General features: G+C 40.5%; 1 protein-coding gene across 1 annotated transcript; it reads right to left on the bottom strand.

Moving 5' to 3' along the window:
- Positions 1-558: 558 nt before the first annotated feature.
- On the bottom strand, positions 559-18,369 carry LOC109638297 (uncharacterized). Its single transcript, XM_069529424.1, has 10 exons — positions 16,894-18,369; positions 15,466-15,801; positions 15,235-15,324; positions 14,260-14,286; positions 14,089-14,168; positions 13,546-13,639; positions 13,333-13,440; positions 9,931-10,170; positions 9,123-9,215; positions 559-1,265 (listed from the first exon to the last, which is right to left on the bottom strand). The coding sequence occupies exons 1-9, from the start codon at positions 16,925-16,927 to the stop codon at positions 9,166-9,168; spliced, it is 1,059 nt and encodes a 352-aa protein (XP_069385525.1). The 5' UTR covers positions 16,928-18,369; the 3' UTR covers positions 559-1,265; positions 9,123-9,165.
- Between the last annotated feature and the right edge of the window lie 2,136 nt (positions 18,370-20,505).

The following is a 20,505-nucleotide window of genomic DNA, read 5'->3' as shown; positions in this document are numbered from 1 at the left end:
GGCTTTTTCTTCAGTGATGAGCTCAAATCCCACACAGATAACTTCAACTTGATTGTCTATTAAAGAGCAAATTAATATTTTATCATACTCACACTGACAATGTTTATATATAGCATAGATAAAAAAACATTATTCTTCCTCCATCCAAGTCTCTGTTTATGGTTTAACTAGCACCGATAATTATGTAAATGCACATTTACATCTTGATAACACTGGTTCCAAAAAAAGAAACCCAGCTACGGACCCAGGAATGTGTTCAGCACAATGTCGGGGGGGATTCCTGTCTTTTAACAATGCCACTTTGAACTCGATGTGTTTGCACCTGGAGCTTGTGTTTGCTCCTATTCAGTTAAACAAGCGTGGGGCGACGTGAAGAGCAGTTTGTAAAAGTCAGCAGGGAGCAGCAGAGATGCAGTATGTTAAACTCAGCAGATGTAATAGAGCTAATAAATGTTTTCTCAGATCAATGAAAAGAGGAGAGATATCAGGTCGTACATTTACCACAGGTCGTTCAGTTTAACTACGAAAGACAAAAAAAAAGTATAAAGAAATAATAGGTTTGTGATTACAAATGATTTATTTATGTCACCTTTGGGCATTCAAATATAACAGTCTGTTAGTTAAAATGTATAAATCAGGCCATAAACATGTGGTACAAGATTTAGTACAAATGACATAAGAGAAACTCCACTACTGCTGAATGGTAAGATTATGGAAAAGCAGAATGCAACATGTACAAAAGAATAAGACTGATTTAAACCTGTCTTGCAGGGTTAGCATGTTAAATGCATGTTAAAAATACTATTTGATGAAAAAAAACTTTTGGCATATTTTGTTGAAAAGTTTTAGGTTGTCAGGTTGCAAACCCACTTTTATGCATACTGTATTTTAGAAGAAGTGGCAGTGAATCTGCCTGCAAATGCTTCTATTTACACCATCAATATAACAACATGAATTTATTTACATTATGTATTAGCCATCACTAAGTCATTAATAATAATTTAAAAAGCCTTTTGTATTTCCACCTTACAGCAAAATGGAACCAACAATATTAACATTTAGTCTAAATCTGTTTTCAATACAATTTTCAATACATGACAATAAAATCAGTCAAATGTTGAGCTCAGCATTTCATTCGATAAAAAGCTGTTGTGTGACAATAAATGTGTAACAATAAACAGGAAGCCACCAGCCAATCAAGTTTCCCACACTGTATGAGAAGAAGTTTCCTTCGATCGTTGAAGTTTACGAGTCTTTTCTTCCATCTGAGAGAGAGAGAGAGAGAAAAAGGGAGCAGATCAGTGAAGACAATATATTTTGTCCCACAGTCATGTGTCCTGCAATCACCTGCTTTTTCCACTTGGAACTTCTGCTTTGGCCAAGTTTATGTGGCCTTTGCTACGACCTTTGACCTCTGTGGAGAAACATCTGTTTGAGGGAAAGGATTGCTGACATAATCCCACTCCAGATCTATTGATGTGATTTATGCACAGTCATTAAGCTGCAAAAATCCGCTGTCGTGCCAGAAAGGTGAAGCGACAACAGCACTGAGATGTTTGGACTTATCCAAATATTTGTCTGAAGAAAATATGTTATCTATTCCTGTCAATAGTCTCTTTACAGCAATTACTTGATGTCAGCAGTTGATGCTTTCAACAGGGGTTTAGAGCTCACACGTTAACAATCATTCAAACCCAGTTGCATCTGTCAAAGAGGTGTTTTGTTCTCACAAACTCACAATCTCAAATTTGACCTGAGTTAATCTGAACTGAATCCCGTATAAAGGCTGTGGTTATAGAGCAGTAACGTGACCACCGGGGCTCAGGTTGCAGGTGAGACTTCACATTGATCTTAGTCTATACGGCCGAGCTGAGCTGAGCCACAGGGACAGATAGGGATCTGTGGAGACCGGTTAGCCACCACAGTGAAACCTGGCTGCTGAAAGACTGGGCATTCCAAGGGGGATTTGGGAGTGTAGAAGGAAATTCTCCACCGAATCCCTTTGCATGTTCAGCCCTTTCAGTCAGTAACAAAGAGTAAACCCACAAAACCCACAGTGTTTTGTTCTATTTGGATGAAACAATGTGAGTTGATGGAAGCTGTTATGGGGGGTTTATAAAGTGTCGAATGTCTTTGTTGGGCTATTGACAGGAGATATCTAAAACATATCAAAATATTTCAAATCTAACAATGTAAAAAAATCTAAGAATTATTCAAGTAATGCAAAAATATAAAAGTGTACTTTTATATTTAATGATGTAATCTTGAGAACTAAATGGGAGGCAGTCAGTAAGTTTACTTCCTCCAGAGGAGGTGCATGTGTGAACGCAAATGTCAGAGTGAGAGCCTCCGGATTATCTGTGGACTTTCTCTTCCTGGCCTCCTAGTATAAAGTCCCCTCTGAGAGAGACAGAGGAAAAATGAAATAACTAAAAGAAAATGTGGAGCAACACACGTGGAAGATGAAGATGTCAAGAGAGTGTGTGGTGATAAGAGTAGACGCTGGTGTCTGTGTGTTGCAAAGTAAACCGAGTGATCTCCACAGTGGAGTAGATACGTCACCTCCTGCCTCTGTCTGCTGCCCAATCTCTCGCCTGAATGATGTGGAGGATTTGTTGCTGTTGTGAACGCATCTGAGCAGAGAACTTCCTGCTGCGTTGCACGTGTGAAAGGAAAACTGCAGAAAAAGTACGGACCCAATTCTCCGGACTTTATCCGCTGGTAATGTCTGAAAACGGTTTTACTTTGCCACATGCTACCTTCCACAAGCCAATTGTTTGGCTTGATCCTCACATTTCAATAGCATTATTTGCTGTTTCATGTTTCAACCAGGTTTCAACATTAAACATATCCACGCATTGAATCACAGCACAACAAAGGAAATGTCATGTTTAACAATTTGTTGATCAGTCAGCATCATCTGAGGTTCAACCCTGTGTGTGAATAAGAGAGATACGCTGACAGTTTGACACTGCCTGAGGAATGTGGAGCCGATGCCAGAGTGTAATACCAGCAGGTGAATGAAGGCCTGTCTGTGAGAAGGCCTCAACAGGCCTGGTCACAGCAACTGCACAAAGTCCGGCCAAGAATGTTTCCACCAGCCTGGGGAGGTCAGCAGGAGAGGAGCAGCCAGACTGTTTTCACAGCAGCCATTTTGACAAGAAATAGTGAATAAACACAGGTTCTGTTTAGTGGCAGAGCCTCAATTAATGTGGTAACATCTGTGTTCATCCTCATGTCAAAATGGCTGCTGTGAAAATTGGTTACAATCCCTGGGCAATCAATTGTTTGATTCGATAATTTGGTCCACACTAAAATATCTTTACAATTATGGGATGGATAGTACAATAATGAAGTGGTCACATTTACCCAAGTGACCTCCATCAGAGGAGGTGGATTGAACGATTTATACTGCTGCCAGCCACCAGGTGGTGATCAAGATGCTTTGGTTTGGCGACCTTGCAGAGTTGTTAGCATGGCTAAGACTTTTTGCCTTTTTTATTGTTACGGTTTAGGTGATTTTTAGGTGATAGGAAAGTTTAACAGTTTTTTTGGAGCTAAAAAATCTCTTCATAGCAGTGAATTCTTCAATGTCTTCAACATTTACCCAATCATGTCCCCATGGAATCAGCAACATAAACCTAAGTCCTCAGACCAGTGATCTTGGCAAATTTCTGAGCTGCAGTAAGTTGTCATTACTTCAACATAAAGTGGACACCTGTTTCCTCGTTGCAGAAGGTGAATCACCAAAGAGAACAAAGCATCAGTGACCGTTAGTAACCAGGCAGAGCAGAGGCAGCTCAGTCAGTCAAAGGTGTGACTGTTAATAACTAATGTTTTGCACCAGCCAATGTATGTAATCTAGAAAATCTTTTGTTGTAAAACGTCTATGGTGTCAGTGAAGGTGAAGGCCTGGCATACTCAGCCATGTCTTAAAATAAAAGCATCAGGAAAAGTAGAAGTGGGAGATCCGCTGTGTAGTAAACCACCTATTGTAAATGGGTTATAAATTGTAACTAATGGCTTTATTAATAGTTTATTAATAACCTAGTACTGCTTTATAAAAACCTTTAATCAGTATAAACTATTAATTAGAACATCTTTGACCAAGTTCATCCTCTAGATAGAAAAGCTTGTAATGAATATAAGAGTAGACAATTTATTAACATTTATAACCAGCCAATGTTGCTCTAATGAATGCCTCAGAAATGACCTACAAAGTAAATGATGTATTAATCCTAAATAAAGAAATTATTCACAAGTGATTAGCTACAGAATATGAAACAAATCGAATAGAAAATAAATTGAGGGATAAATGATGCGCTGTTTGAAGGTGACAGTAATACCAGACAGTTTTTATGACTCTGTCTATTTTCCTCACTAATATATATTTTTTCCGAGGTATTTCAGATTCTGTCATGTGCTGTGGTCTTGAAATGCATCATGGTTTGAGGTTCACATCACAGCAGCCGCTACACATCCAAATTCTGCAGAGACTTGCTCAATGACAGCCAAAGAATGTGAGCCAGTTGACTCTGACATTGAGGACACATTATTCACTGCAAACCCTTTAATTAGGACTGTCTGAACTATGACCCTTGGAGAGGACATAGCCCGCACCGCTTCAGGTCAAGAGACAGAAGGAGGAAAAGGACAAGACCTTTGGTTTTGATGGATAGGCATAAGACAGGAAACAAACATTTTGAGGTTAATACATGTGCATACAAACACAAAGGAAGGTATCAATCTGCTGCACATGCATCTTGACAGCAACCTGAAATGTTTTGCTCCCTAAACCTGACCTCATGATGGACTCAGGATGCAAAAGTCAGTGCACCCACCATCCACTCAAGATGTAGCACTTCAAACCCGTCACAATCTAGGCAGCATCTGTGTTGTTTATGTTCTAAATTTAATTGTGGAAAACATTCTACATAATCATTTCTCTTCTTAGACATTGTTGCCTTAAGTTGCAATTTCCATTGTCAACTTGAGTGCATCTTCTTCTTCAGATGAAGTGGATCTCGCTATGTGTCTGTCTGACAGTGCAACATTTACTAAAACTGTAGGGGACTCAGAAGTAGTCTGCCCTGTAATCTGTGAACAAGAGCAAATGAAGCAGAACACAATGAGCCCTGATTTTTGATTTCTCTTCATTCACATGCCGGTAACTGGTGATAGAAATTAACCAAAGTGTTGTCTGGACCTAAAACACATACAAAATGTATCACTCTTCGTGTTTTAAAGTAATTCATTGGCAGACGAAAGATCAAGTCTTGGCCTGGATATCCACAGTCTGCATCGGAACAGAACATTATTGGCTTTTGCCCCCAGAGGCCAATTGAAGAAATTGAAAGAAGTAAAATAAAGAAAACTTGTTTATCTTCCACTGGGTTATTTGTGATTCCACATAATGCTGACTCTTGCATGTGAGAGCAGATAACACAACAGCTGTGCAAGACCTGCTAGCAAACTGTCAAACATGCTGTTGATAGAGCTGGAGGTGAAGATTCCTCAGGTTTGGACTCAAGGATGAAGGATGTTTTTTTTAAAAGACCCCAGAATATCCTTCATCTTCAACCCCCCCCCCCCCCCCCCCCCCCCCCAAATCATGAATAATGTGTGTCATCATCCTTCCTGGACCTGAAATACACAGAGTTGCATTGAAGCCCCATTGATGTAGATTGGTTGTAAAGAGATTTTTTGGTCCATATAGTATGGAAAAGAATTTTAAACTTCTTGTAAAAGATAATGCATTAATAGACAAATAAATCCTTTCAGACTGTGATAAACTATTCTGTGCACTTCAGGAAAACTGCAGAGGAAAGAAAACTTTTAACTCAGTACCACCTGGGTCTGGAAGTGATGACGAGCTGGAAACTGAGGTCGAGGAGCTGTTTGCAAATGCTGCACTGCTGGATAATTGATATGAAGTGACAGGTCATAAACTAAACCAGCATAATTAGACCTGGGACTTCACAGTGTTATTTTCCAGTCAGAGCTCAGCTTTCATGTTTGATGGAGGAAAATGTCTGTGCACCGCCTGGGACGAATATTTCACAGCGAGGAGGAGGGACGAGAAAGAGAGTTACAGACTGAAATTGAACTGTGAGACAAACAAGGCTTGTAGTCAGCCAGACGCAGCTCGTTTTATTTGCGAGGTCTTCATTATTGGAAGGAGCTGCGGCTGCTTCTGCTGCGGGTTCAGAGGCAGGTCACAAAAAGGTGCTGGGTCAAGGATCTGAGGCTGAAGAGGGTCATTTAAAAAGCATAAAATATGAGCTTTTCAAGATTTTTGCCACTTTCTTTCTCTCCTCTAATGGGAGAGGTCATTTTCTTGGGCATCACTGCAGCTGTAAACACAGATTTATGGTGGGCAGGATGACAATGGTGTATGCAGTGAATGCATGATCTTTATCTCAGTAATAACAGTGAGGTGGGGCTTCCTGCTCGTGAGTTTTGATGTGGTTGAGACTGGCAGGTAGAGCATTACACCTGGGCAGCTTTACAGGAGGGGAGGGACTGTCGGAAAGATGCAGACTGACACTCCCTTCACACTACAAGAAGAAAACAGCTGCATGGCGGAGGATGGTTCTGCCCCTTCCTCCCAGCACTTCCTACCACAAACCATCAAGTTTTGGTCAAAGAAAATTGAAAATTAAAACTTGCACAATTGCAGAGCAGTGAACATAGCAATTAGACCTGCGTCATCAAAGGGCTACACCGGCAGGATGTGCTGAACATGCAGTTTCGAAGCTGACGATGGCGGAAATTCCACTTGGTTTAGTCAGTTTAATTGTTTTTTCTTACTTCTGAAACAGTTACTTTTGCAGAGGTTTTAAGGTTGACTGAGTTGAAGTAAAACTTAGTGCTCTAGAGATTTGCTTTCAATGTTGAACTCGCAAGGGTTCTGTCAATCACAAAAGACAGAGTTTGAGGATGTCGTGAAGCTGCGTTGGATCATGGGAGTTGTGGTCTTCAACCCCACTGCCGATGAAAATCTACCTGATACATCTAAGGTGCAGATCATGATCATCGATGAGATAATGTCTTAAAGTCTTATCCACATTATGCAGTAAAAAAGCACTGAATGATACGTTACAAGGGACAAATTCAAACAGAGGAGTTAAAAACAAGTGAATGGCAGTGTGTGTTTCCCTCGTTTTCCCCACAGGTTATAGCAGAGATGGACAAAGCCACAGTTAAAGCGGATGTGAAAAAAGGATTTCTCTGGATAGAACATTCAAGTCAACAAAAGTCAACAAAATGTAAAACATAGGTCTAGTCATTTTTTGAGGTTTTAATTAAGAATTGTTATGTATTACATCTTTTAAGGTCTGATATATCAGTCGATAAAAAGAAAAGGAATATAAATAACTGTTCTGAAAGATAGTTCATCTGTCAGTGGAGTTTTGAGAAGGCCATTCTTTTTAACGCCCCATCAGCATATTGGGAATCGTGCACCAAACAAATGGGAGTAAGTGGACGAGCTGATTGTTTCCCAAACAGTTTAAAGGAGTTTGTTTTGAAACCGAGCCCCTTATGAGGTCACAGAGAGCTTTTGCTGAAAGAGGTTAGACACTGACAAATTAGGTCAACCTGTTCGTCTTTAAGGTGAAGGTGAGATGGTGGTTTAAAGTAAACACATTATGACGTTTACCTGGTTTAAGTCCTCAAGTGATGTGGATTTTTCTGGACCGCCAGGAAAAGCAGGTTGGAATTCAGAGCTCAGAGTTGAGATATCAAAAGAGTTTTGGATTCAATGGTTAAAGCCCATTCACAACTAGATTACACAAAGCTAACTGTCAGTGAACTGCCATTTTTCTTTTCATTGACAAGTCAAAATGTCAGCTGGGAAAAAAAGTCTGTGTTGACACATATTTCAGTGACAGGTTTGGGTGTTGAAGATCACATATCCCATTATATCGCTGAGATTTCACAGTTCTCTTAACAGTTTTCATTTTTATTTGCAGTTTTCCTCTCACTATGTGAGCAGGTACAGTATTTAGAGATGCGTCAGAGAACTAGAGCTGACCTCTGCGTGAATCGAGATGCTTGAGATTTCTGAGGCTTGTGCTTTGTGAGAACGGAGATGATCCGTGACTGCTAACACTGAGCTTCTGAGCGGTTAGCGTCTAAGATGTGAGCTTATCATCAGCTGTTAAGAGCAGTGTGAATTCCTCGAGGCCTCGGGCTTCGACCCTGGGTGTTTGTGAGCGGATGGGAAGAGAGAGGAGGGCACAGGTGCAGATGTGGGCCTTACATCCTGAAGCACATGATGATAAGACTGAGAGGGCCTCATGTTCCTACTCGTGTGAGAAGAATCTCATCTATGAGTGGGGGATTGAGGAAGGAAGCCAAGTCTGGTTTAGTGAGCAGAAATACAGTGGTTTTGATAGAAAAGAAGTGGTTTTGCAACATTAAAATAAAAGAGCAACTGCTTTTTCATAATTATTCTGAGCATATGAACCTATAAACGAGGATGAAGATTCATCTCCATGTCTGAACTTCAGGTCCACTTTTTAAGGTTCTAGCTTTTTTCACCTGTCTGCATGAGTGGGTTGAGTTTGCTCACTTGTCTTCCCCTGTCACAAAAGTGTGGATCATTGTTCACGTGATAATGATGACGGAAACTGTCTGATGCAGTTGATAGCACCGGAAAAACCAAGTAAGTATATTTTGAATAAACATGATCGGCAGACAGTTTTATGTTATATTCCTTTAGGTTCTATAGTGGATGCAGCTTCCACATTGTGTTTTATAAACTGCTGGAAAATAGGTTTTCAATGTGATTCACAATTCTGGGGACAAGATAATTTTAGAATAAATGATTATGGCATCTATTAACAAACAAACAAGCAAATCCAAAATATAAAAAAGGCACCATTTACCTGATTAACGTAATTGTTATGTAACAAGAGGAAATGGATAACATATTGATGACAAAAAAATCTAAATGGTTTCTGGCTCCAGAAAAGTTATTATGATGGACATAGTGATTATATTCTCCTGCATCCAGTGATGTATGGATGTGAGTATTTGGGCTGGACAGTTTTTTCTCTACTAACACATGAGCTGGCTGAGCTGGACCAGAGGAACTTATCTATACACTCTGATCTTACCAAGATTGTGAGTAATGGCATTGAGGACAGCGAGGCAATGATGTCACACGGGAGAGTCGAGTGGAACGGCCCAGAAAATGCTCGAATCCAGATCTGCACAAAAGACAAAGAAGCGAATTATGATGTTAAACTTGAAAACCAATAGTTTTAGAAAAGTTTTCTAAGAAAAAACCCCCCAAATAATCAGTGGAAAGTGACAATACTTCATGATTCAGATGGAATATCAAATTCATTTTTAATTTAATTTAAAGTCATTACAATAAAAGAAAATGTCTGCCTCCCTTCTTAGGTAGCACTGTAAAATTGTAATACATAGCACCACTATTAATAGGATAGGAGCTGAATGTCACCTACATATAGGACAGAGAAGGTGACATTCAGATTCCCCCTTAAGGGATTCATAAAGTGTCACATTTTGTATCGTGTCTGACCTTTAAGTAATTGTAGTGTACAGTGCGACGCATACATTTTAATGTACACATGGGTATGTCAGCTATATATTATGTACTTGAAGAAAAAAACTGAACCAATCTTTTCAAGTTGCACAAGAAAGTAAGTTGCAAGTTCTCTTTTTTGTCACCCGGTAGGTTGTAAATGAGCAGAATTGACACGTAGCAGTCAACTGGAACTTAGACATGAACATGTCATTCTCACAATTCTGTCAAAATAAGCCCAGAGCAGGGCTGCACTGCATTAAACACAATGTACAGTCCACACTAATCACTGTGTCACTGTAAACTGTCAGCAAAAGGTTTGCAATGTTGTCTTACATTTCTATTAGGGGGGGTCAATCACTCAAATAACCAACCTGTCTTCTGTCTGAAGACGGCATTGTTGCTGTTGTTCTCATTTGTCTCCTTCAGCGACTCCACTGAGGTCTTGTTGGAGTCGGCGCCTTCATCATCGGTTTTCTCCTCCAAGCTCGGCTGCACAGGTGCAGGAGTCGGACTGGGCTTGGCCACGTCCTCTTTGGGTTTGTCCTCAGAGTCGTGTGGAGAAGGAGCCGCAGACTCAGCGCTGGGATCGACAACAGATTTATCAGCCTCAGCTGTGGAGGACAAACAAAAGAGCAAACCACATAGATTTCAGTCAGTGCTTCATGAGGCGTCTGTATCAGTTTAGCATAATAAATGTAAATGAAAGCAACATGTGGATGAATTGGATTAACACAAAGGCTGAGTCATATTGACATATATTGAGAAAACATAACAGTCACGTATTGCATGTTTCATGGTTTAACTGTCCAAATAAATCAATTGTGAAACGTTGCTGAGACTTCTCTCTGTCATTGCAGCCTCCTGTGACTCTGCAGTTTGCCTGTTTAGAGTCAGTGTATTCTGTGTTTAGCTGCCACATAATAACAGGATTTTCACTCATGTAGCCTGAAGAGGTTTTGCTCTCTCTGACAGTCGGGGGGGGGGGATTTCTCTTGGGCAAAGGCATTTGAGGGGGGGGGGGCACCATGTTGGTAATGAGGCGGCTGATTACTGACCAGTTGCTAATGAGCTACAACCATGCAGCTGTTGGAGGCTGTGGGAAAGTAGAGCGGCCCCATCATTATCTGACCTGGGGTTAGGTGGAGGGAAAGCGGAGATGGAGGGGAGAGGAAGGGGACCGCTGCCCGAGACATAATTCTACCACTAAGATGGCTCCTCAGGCGACATTCCAACCTGCAGAAAATCATCAGGTCTGTCTGCTTTATGGCGGCTGACTAACGCTCTGTTACAGGTGGACTGTTGCCCCGATTGTCAGCTTTCTCATGTCATACACTTGGACTGGAAATGGAAATATCTGGATGTGCCTCTTAATAGTTGTATTCTTTGTTCAGTTTTCTTCGATTGTGGACTGAACCTATTATAACCAGGGGTGTAGCAACAGGATATAGGTAAAACCCACTTGGGGCCACAAGCTGAGTGGGCCTCCGAGGACGGCCGGCTATGTTCCTCCACAGCAACGTCAATTTTGTTCGAGCCACCTTAACTTCTATGATCAGCTCCCCATGACTCATCGACTGGATTCCTTGAAACACTTCTGCTTCTCTTCCAAATCTCTTCTGTTTTTGAGGAAGCTTAATTCCAAAAAATTTACAGAAATAACTTCACATGCTACATTTGATGGTTTAAAGATATTGTGTTGAAACATGGTAGATTTGAGAACTTCCTTTTTGTGTGAATTCAATTATTATGATGAGTTAATAATATCTGTATTACATGAAATGTCTGTTCAAAAACTAGAAATGGTCTGGTGCACCGATGATGACAGAATGGAAAGGTTGTTTAATTTCAATGCAATGCTGCTACGATTTCTGTCTTTCTGTTTTGCTCTTACTCTTTGGGCGGTCATGACAGAGCGGGATGTCCACCTCACCCTGCTGGCACTGATGGCTGTGCTGGTATTGTGTGAGTGATGTAGCGTAAGGGCTGCTCACACATGCACTGTATGAATGCGTGTGTGAATTGGTTTGAATGGTCCAGAAAAATTCTATATTAATAGAGACCATTTATCATTTTTATAAATAAAGGTAAACCAGGTTTTTCGGCTGAACTCATCATGTGCATCACACCATGATAAGAATCTACAACATTTCGTCATAAAAGAGGTTTACTCACAATATTAAAATAAGGTAATTATTTACTTGCACTGAAATCACAGGATGTGACAAATCTGATTCCTGAGTATGTTTTCTCTCTTTTATCACTTCATTTATTGCAGACATCAATTTACAAGCTTTCTGGGCACTAATACACTAATTCTCCAGTTACCCAGCGTTGCTTTAAGTTACTTCAGTTTGTGTAGTTTCTGGAAACGCTTCTTTAAATGCTTATCTTTATATCGCTTCTTAATGCTTCTCATCACTGGGCCAAGACCGAGTAGAGTGTTTCCATGAGGTCATGGGTGGGGCTGTGTGTTCAGCAGAGTTGTGATTATTTTCTGTTTTCCTCTCCATTTCAAGTAGGTGCTAAAAAGCTTTCGGCAGAATTTGTAGTTTTTGAGGTGTCTGGCTGGTTTCTTCAGTGTCTCCACAAGTGAGTGAAACACTTGAGTTAAAAAACAAGTGAGTCTGTGAGCGATGGACAAGCAGTTGTCATCAGATAAATCTTTCTGCATTCAAAACATCAGCAAATCCAAGTGCGGGGTTTGAATTCTGATTCTCCACCTGCTCTAAATGCTGCAAAAGTTTCATTAATTCTTTCCCATGAGAGGAAGAGAACCATTAGAAAGATAGATGCTCTTTTCAAAGTGGCCATCAGCTCTGTCCATTTTAACAAAGTGTGGCTGAAGGCAGAGAGGCAGGCCCAGACATGACTGCACCTCCTACCTTTCAATGTGGGAGACACCTCCGAGGAAACAGAAACACTTTTCTCAGAAAAATGATAATAATGTCAAAACAAGAAGAGCAGAAGCAAATATGTGTTTTTTGGGTTGGATGCATTTTACTGTAAGGCCCCAAATAAAGTAGCATAAAATATACAATGCACAAAATAATCAATCTTCACATTCACAAATACTTAACACTAAAGATGTAATTTCTGGCTTGTTGCCAATTATATCAAATGTTATATAAACTGGATTCATACAGAATAACTCATTATTGCGATTTGGCATTGGCTTGTAATTTCTTAACTTGGCTTCCATTTCCATCAAGTGGTTGACTGAAGTACTGCAGGCCACATTTATTTTTTTTCTCTCCCTTCAAACTAAGGAAACTGTCATTTCACAGATTAACATTTTGAAATTTTCCATAGAGCTTCTTAACTGATCTCAGCTTTATACAAGCGTTTTTTTAAAGTTCTGTGTGAGTCAGGTCACTTGCATAATGTCAAATTTACTTCCTATAAAAGTAACACCAACCAAACTGGTGTGAAACACACAGTGGTTTTATCTTTAAAAGTTATTTAAAATAATATCTGCTAAAGGAAAAAAAATATTTCATATTCCTTATTAGTATTATGTTGTTAAATCAATACGTATAGAGAAGAAAAATACTTTTTTGTTCATGTCCAAATAGGAATCTTGACGCCCTCACAGCCTGTTTTAAAATAGTGTCACGTACATATTGTACTTCCGTTTACTCAAATTAACTGACCTTAAGAAAGAGGAAAGAAAGTAGCAAGCAACTAGTTCATGTGACACTTTTACAGACAGACCTGAAACAAGTGGCCTTGTGCCTGTTACTCTGATATTATATATCACAATAAATCATACAGACCGGCCACAGATTTGCTGTCACGTTTCTGATCCAATTGTCCCTCAGGTTTTGTCTCTGGTTCTTGGGGCTCTTTCGCTGTCGTTTCTGTCGTTTCAAAAGTTTGCAGACCTGAAAAGTGTTCAGAAATCAGGGTTCGTTTCTCTGCAACAACAAAACAAGGACAGATATTTTCAGTAATATTTCTGTTGATATAAGTGCGTGTGTTGGACTGACCATTCTGAGAGATGGTGTCAACAGGCTCATGGTCCATAATGCTGAGAGGGACGTTGGCTTCATCGTGTCTGGACATGAAGTCGACAGACTGGCGCTGTAGGAACACACACAAACATCAGGAGGACAATGTTTGATTCCACATTTGCTCCATCTCACTTTCAAATAAGTGTACATAATATACAGCTGCAGCCAACAGCAAATTAACATTAAACATTAAAACTAGACCGGTCCAAACTACTTCTGTACAAACCCAAGTAAATCTCCCTACCAGCTCCTTTAAAGTTCACTAGGCAACATATCATATCTTCATCAATGAATCCAAAAAAGAAGTATTAACAAAAGAATCCTAGTTTAATCAGTAATGTAAGTTAAGTTGAAAATGTAATTACAAAAAATAACTTGTAGTAGTTTCATTTTGATAAAATTTTGACTGCTTCCAGTCTTTCTTCTAAGCTAAGCTAACTGATAGCTGTTACTATTAAAAACAAACTATAACTATTCCCATCTTGTGGTGGAGGTTAGCAGCCAACGCTCCATACTTACTCTTCCTCTATTCCGCACCACGTAGCAAACAACTCCTAATCCAACAGCCACGATGATGATCGAAATAATGACGTACATACCTGAAGGGGTGACAGATGAAGATGAAGGCTCAAAACTACATTAGAATTTAAGATGTACTGGGCGACTGGGCCAGATTTAAATATAACTCACCCGTGTCGTATCCCCCAGGAGAAGAGTCTGTTAGAAATACAGAAATGTTTCATTCACTTTTTAAATATAACCATACAAGAGGACTGCCTCAGTCCATTACCAATGGGCTGGTTTAAAGGTTTAGTGTGTAAAATGTAGGTGAAAGGGATCTTTTGGCAGAAATTAAATATAAAATAATCCTTGTGGTGTTTTCACAAGTGTATTTCATCTAAATTGTATAAATTGTTGTTTTCTTTACCCTAGAATGGACCCTTTATATTTAAATACTTTATATTTACATCAGGAGCGGGTCCTCTCTATGGAGGCCGCCATGTTCTTACACAGTCATCTAACTCGACAAACTACACACCTTTTGAGTTTTTATGACAACTGAAGTTTTCCACAGGTTCTCTGTCATGTTTGAAAGGAGTGGGTGAGGTGAGGGGTGTTCAGCTGCAACATGAAACCTCACCTCTAGATATCACTAAAATTCTGCACACTGAACCCTTAAAGCTGCAAAGCCATTTTTTATGGCCACTTCGGGGCAGCAGAATGAGCTGAATACAAAATTGTGACATATAACTAAATGCAGGTTGTGTACGATTATTATAAAAGCAGCTACCTAACAAGGCTGGAAGACAAATGGTTCAAAGATGCTATAAAAGATGCTAAATGCTCTACAGAGCTGAGAACTGTGTGTAGGTTGATATATTTCTCTGGGGTTGTCAATGCAAGCAGCGTCTTTAACGTTAAACAGTCATTTATGATAAAATTGTTTTTAAAATCAATTATTATTGATTTTATATTGACACAACAAGCGGAAAAAAGCAGGTCTCTTTTTTTAGCTCACGGTTAAATATCTTTTTAGAAACAGGCTAACTATCCGTTTTACTGTGTTCGTTCATCGAGTACATGATGTAGTAAATGTCAACATGTCAAGCGAATCAGGGAACACAGATGTAGAGTTTGCTTTATTCATCATCACTGTCAACTCACCATTATTTTTTCTTTTGTTAGGAGCAGATGTAGTTTTGGATGTAGTTTTGGATGTGATGAAGGTTTTGCCACCTTCAGTAGTTTTACCACCTGATTGACAGAAGCGTGATATGACACAAGAAAAGAAACAGGCACAATCAAAGGAGGGCGTGGTCATGAATAGATTTTCTTTGACGTCCAACATTTCAGACCGAACATTCACGTTATAACAGTTCAGATAATCTCTCTCACCTTTCTGCTTTGTTGTTGCGAGTGTGGTGGTGCTGTTGGTGATGTTCATGTCACTGGTGGTACTGGTGATGTTCATGGTGGTGTCGGTGAAGGGCATTTCAGTGGGAAGGTTAAACTTGTCACTGTCGTTCAAAGGTTTGTTGTTGGTGAAGGGCATCTCAGTGGTAAGGTTAAACTTGTCACTGTCGTTCAAAGGTTTGTTGTTGGTGAAGGGCATCTCAGTGGTAAGGTTAAACTTGTTACTGTCGTTCAAAGGTTTGTTAAATCCCTGTGTATTTGTGAACAACCCCATGTCTGTTGCTGTTTCGTCCGCTATGGCCAAAGCCACAATCAAACCTGCAGGAAAATATAAAGCCTTTTCAGATGTTGCTAGAAATGACCAAAACCAAAAAACAAGACAAGTCTTCCAACCTGAACAGCCGGCGTTTGTTTGTCCCTAAATCTTATACGACCATTTTTCTTGAATTGCAACACTACGCTGTCAAATTGCCATGGTTACAATAGATTAACGTACATAAGTTTAGGGAAAAAAAGTTATATGATTGTGATTTTGGGTTAAAGTAAAGAATATGTTGGTTGGACAACCTTTGTTGTCATGGTTATAATAATAAAGTTGCTGTTGAAGCTGGGGAATGCTCATGGTTAAAAGAAGACATCTATTGGTTTTGAACAGGAAATGAAAAAGAGTTTTACATGTCAGAGTCAATGTCAAAGTAATATGTTTTGTGGACCCATCCATCAGCCTCAACCTCCTGCGAGCAGCTGTTGGGTGAAGTTTGCCCTCAGGGCTTTCTGCTAGAAAGCTTTCCTGGCAGAAGTTTCAGTTTTATGTTGCAATTTGATAAAGTTGAGGCAACACAATTAGTTGGTTATGATTAAGAAAAGATTTCTGTTTAAAAAAACCTTTTCACAACGTTAACCATGTGCAAAGGCTTTGTGGCTGAAAACCTTGAGGGCAAACGTCTCCCATGTACCTCCTGACATGCACTTTGTCACTCTGTATACCCCCTCAACAATAAAAGGTATTTATGGGTTGCAATAAGCTGCTGGCACAGATGACCTACGGGGTTGTTTTTTACAAGAGCACAGTTTCCTGTAAAACTGTGAATTAGCTCATTTGTTGACCCTCACAGTGGCATTTTTAACTGAAAACCCAAAAGGGAACCAGCCATGCAAGTAAGGTGTGGCCCTGCTTACTCAATGTGTAACTCACACAATATACAGAAAATGGATTTATATTATATTCATCAATAACTATCTTTAAAAGTTAATTCTGTGTTTAAATTTAATTTTTGATCACTGAATAAAGGTTCCTGACCTCAGACAGAACATTTTAGGTGCAGGGTTTTCATATTGACAACAAAATGTAATACTTTGTTTGTTATAAGACATATTACTTATACAGTGTTTTAAAAAAAAAAGCCTTACCCAGAATAAAGAAGGAAGGACCAATCAAAGGCATTTTATGTTTGTTTGATGGCAGCAGCAGGCTGTTTTCCCAGGGTGACGCAGTCTTCTTCAGTGCCTCACAGCATCGTTTGTATTTCAGAGAAGCAAAAAAGGGATCAACGCTGATGACCACAGCAGGATGTACAATGTTGCTTAAATGGTGTGAGAGGAAATACACTATCTGTGCAATCTCCTCTCACTACAGAGCGATATGAGGTAGCAGATATTTATTACTCAAGAAAAACTTTATGTATTAATTTATTGTTAATTAAATGATTGAAGAATTTGGAACATTGGTACCAACTTTAACATGTGAAAGCAAACATGCATCTAATATTTGACTTGTAGCATTGAAATGATTAATTTGAATTTTATTTGTTTCTTCTAAACAAAATATTGAAAAGTTATTATTACTGATTTTATGTTGGTTTTCTTAAGAAACTAGTACATTTTACAAATGTTTCCAATTCTGTCAGTACTATTTTCTGCTCACTAGATGTCGCTGTGACTATGGGGAAATATGCCAGTCGCACTTCTCTTCTTGCTGAAGGTATGACTGACTTGAACTAGTAACCAAAGTATGATATGAGGAAGAATGAAGAGATCAGTTGATTATTTCATATATAAATGAATTCACAGAAAATTTGATTTAACTATTTTGAATTGTGAAAATCATTGCAATGGTTTATTTAACAAAAAAATGCAAAAGTGTCACTGGTTGCAGTCTCACAAACATGATTTAGTTTTTTTCCTTTTTAGTTTTTAGGCAAATAACAAAACAACTGAAAACTATGTTAGTATTTATCACTATTTTCTTTAATTGAAAAGACCAAACAATGAAATGATTAATAGGGAAAATAATGGGCAGATTGATCAATAATGAAATGTTTTCCTGAAAACATGAACAATACATTTTCTGGATGTGCATGTATGTGTATCACTGTACAAGTAAGCATGACCTGCCATGTGTGGTAGGGGTTGTAAGGGTGTATGTGTGCTCAGCGTCGTAGGTTCATTTATTGCTGTTTATTTCCCCATGCCAGTGGTAATCAGCAGCAGGATTAGTGTTAACTGCCACCCAGTCACTGGCAGGCTCCACGTGGGCCACCGCAGGCCCCTTCTGCCGAGTGGCCTGACCGGGCCTGTGCGGGGACCCGCTCGCAGTGACGAGGTACTGGGAGTCTGCTAATCCTGAAGAAAGACCCCCGTCTGGCTTCCTCTCCGGGCCACCTATCACCATATCACAGAACCTGGGCCAGTGGATGAGCTAATGAGCACTGAGAGGAGAGGAGAGTGTGTTTCTCTGTGTATGTGTGTGAGAGAGACTCAGAGAGAGGGGAGAGAGAGCTGGACCACCCACCCGGAGGATTCAGAGGCACAGGATTCACAGCCCATTCTGTTGACCTGCCACACCGCCCCAGCTCTGGGCAAGGCCCTCCCCAATTGTTCCGCCTGCTAACATGGGGAGGGGGGTTAGACAAGGGGGGAATGGGGGTGGACGAGCAGTAAACAGTGGGCTGAGCTTCTCTCCTTCAGCGCACAAAGGGGCTGAATTGTGTCGGGACTGGAGCACTTTTTAGAGTGGCCCTGCCATGGGGCCTGAATGAAACATCTGTGGAGGCTGAGCCCGAGGGAGAAAATGCTATTTTGCTGTTCAACCACACTGACAACCTGTTTTCTCTTTCTTCAGCTACCCCCCTACCCCCAACCCAACACACACACACACACACACACACACACACACACACACACACACACACACATATCACCCTCTCTGTTATTTCTTCCTTGCCCTTGTAAAACTATTCATACTGTATACTCACATTTGCCAAGCAAGTCAAAGAGGAGCAGCGGTAAACGCAGGAGAAAGTTGAGAGGTGACTTACAAGTTTGTCAGAGTAACACGCAACGTCTTACAATTCAATTTACTTAATTTCACTCTTAATCAATACGTCTTTCCAGTGTGTCCTTGGTTCATTTATTAAAAACAAACAATAAAATGTATTGAAAGTCTGTTGATCATGAAGATTTCAGCTCATATTTGAAAGCCTGTAGATTCTAACATGGTTCATTAATGTTGACATTACGTTAAAAAACTTGAACTGAATTTAAGTGAACTGATGAGCCTTGTGTGCTTTACTAAATGCCATTCTAGTTTTAGTAGAAAAAAATAACTAACCATCATTCCTCTCATTTAAAATGACACTGATGAGATCTCATCTGTGATTCAAGCCATTTTGTTTGGAGGCAAAACTGAGAGACAGTGCACCCCAGATTGTCAAGTATGGGATGGACTGTAGGTCAAAGTTGATCAATGGAGTCAGTGTGTAAACTGAGGTGGACGTTCACAGCGTTTGGGTGATAACTTTGCTGTTGTAAGGGTTCATGTTCGTCGGACTGCTAACATTTAGTCTGAAAACACGATGTAAATGATGCCATTATGAGTCGAATACAAATTTTGGGGCTTACAGACACTTGGTTGACACCACAGGAGCAGTATGTTGTTGTTTTTCTACATTTGAAGAATCGGTCACTGCTCAAACACTTCACCCACCCCTCCATCGGCATAGCTGTGAATGAATTTTCATTTTTGTGTGAACTATCCCTTTAATCCCTCAAGCGTGCGGGTGTGCAGGCTGCAGGTAGCTGACTTGACGGACAGAGTGTATACAGTTGCGTGTAGAGGCTATCACAAGTGTCAGCCTCCACAGAGAGGAGAGGGAGTACATCCATCCATCAACATCACCTCTGTAGACCCCCCCTCCAGCCTTCCCTGAGTGAACCCCCCACACCCTGAGCCCTTTCTCCCCGCAGCCCTGTGCTTCTCGACCATATGCAGCTCAAAGAGGGAGACCGCTGAGACATTTCAGTTTAATTGAAGGGGAAACAAAGATCCCTGCTTACTTCCTGGTCACCCATTTTCTTTAATCAATTTCTTCCCTTTGGTCCTGTGTCATCTGTAATTACTTTCCCTTTCCCGCCCCATGTGGGTTCCTCCTGGAGCAAAGGTCCTCACACACACAAAAACACATGCACCCACACACACACACACACACACACTTATTGCTCACCCCCTACCGTAAGCAGGCAATACCTTTGGCATCAGTACTCTTTGGTACCCTTTGGCTCCCCCAGCCTGAACAATGGAGAAGACCTACTGGCTCCAGAACCCCACTGAGCCACCCCTGACCCTGCCCACCTACTCTACTAAACCCCTGCACACACACACACACACACACACCTGCAGGTTCATATGCCATGTACTCTTATGCAGATCGGAGACACTGTCACACATGCACCCGGCGCCACCATGAGCCTGCAGTGAATGGGGGAGGGAGGGGAGACGAGGGAGGGGAGACGAGAGAGGGGAGGGGAGGGAGGCGGCCACTTTAAATACCAGCTCAGCTTATAATCGCTGAAGTTTGAACTTAGAAGACTTCTTATGCTCTGAGGTCAAGAAGCCAGAACACTCACTCGCCCTCTTCTTTCTTCCCTGCTGCCCAGTGTCACTCACTTCTCTCAATGGGTCCCTCCGATCCATCGACTGGTTATGTACACTGACGCCAGCAGACACTGTGCCAACGCTCGTAT

The sequence above is a fragment of the Paralichthys olivaceus genome, chromosome 8 (assembly GCF_024713975.1).
Source record: "Paralichthys olivaceus isolate ysfri-2021 chromosome 8, ASM2471397v2, whole genome shotgun sequence".
Classification (NCBI taxonomy): domain Eukaryota; kingdom Metazoa; phylum Chordata; class Actinopteri; order Pleuronectiformes; family Paralichthyidae; genus Paralichthys; species Paralichthys olivaceus.
Note: the sequence above shows the minus strand (reverse complement) of the source record. Positions and strands in the feature narration are given on the sequence as shown.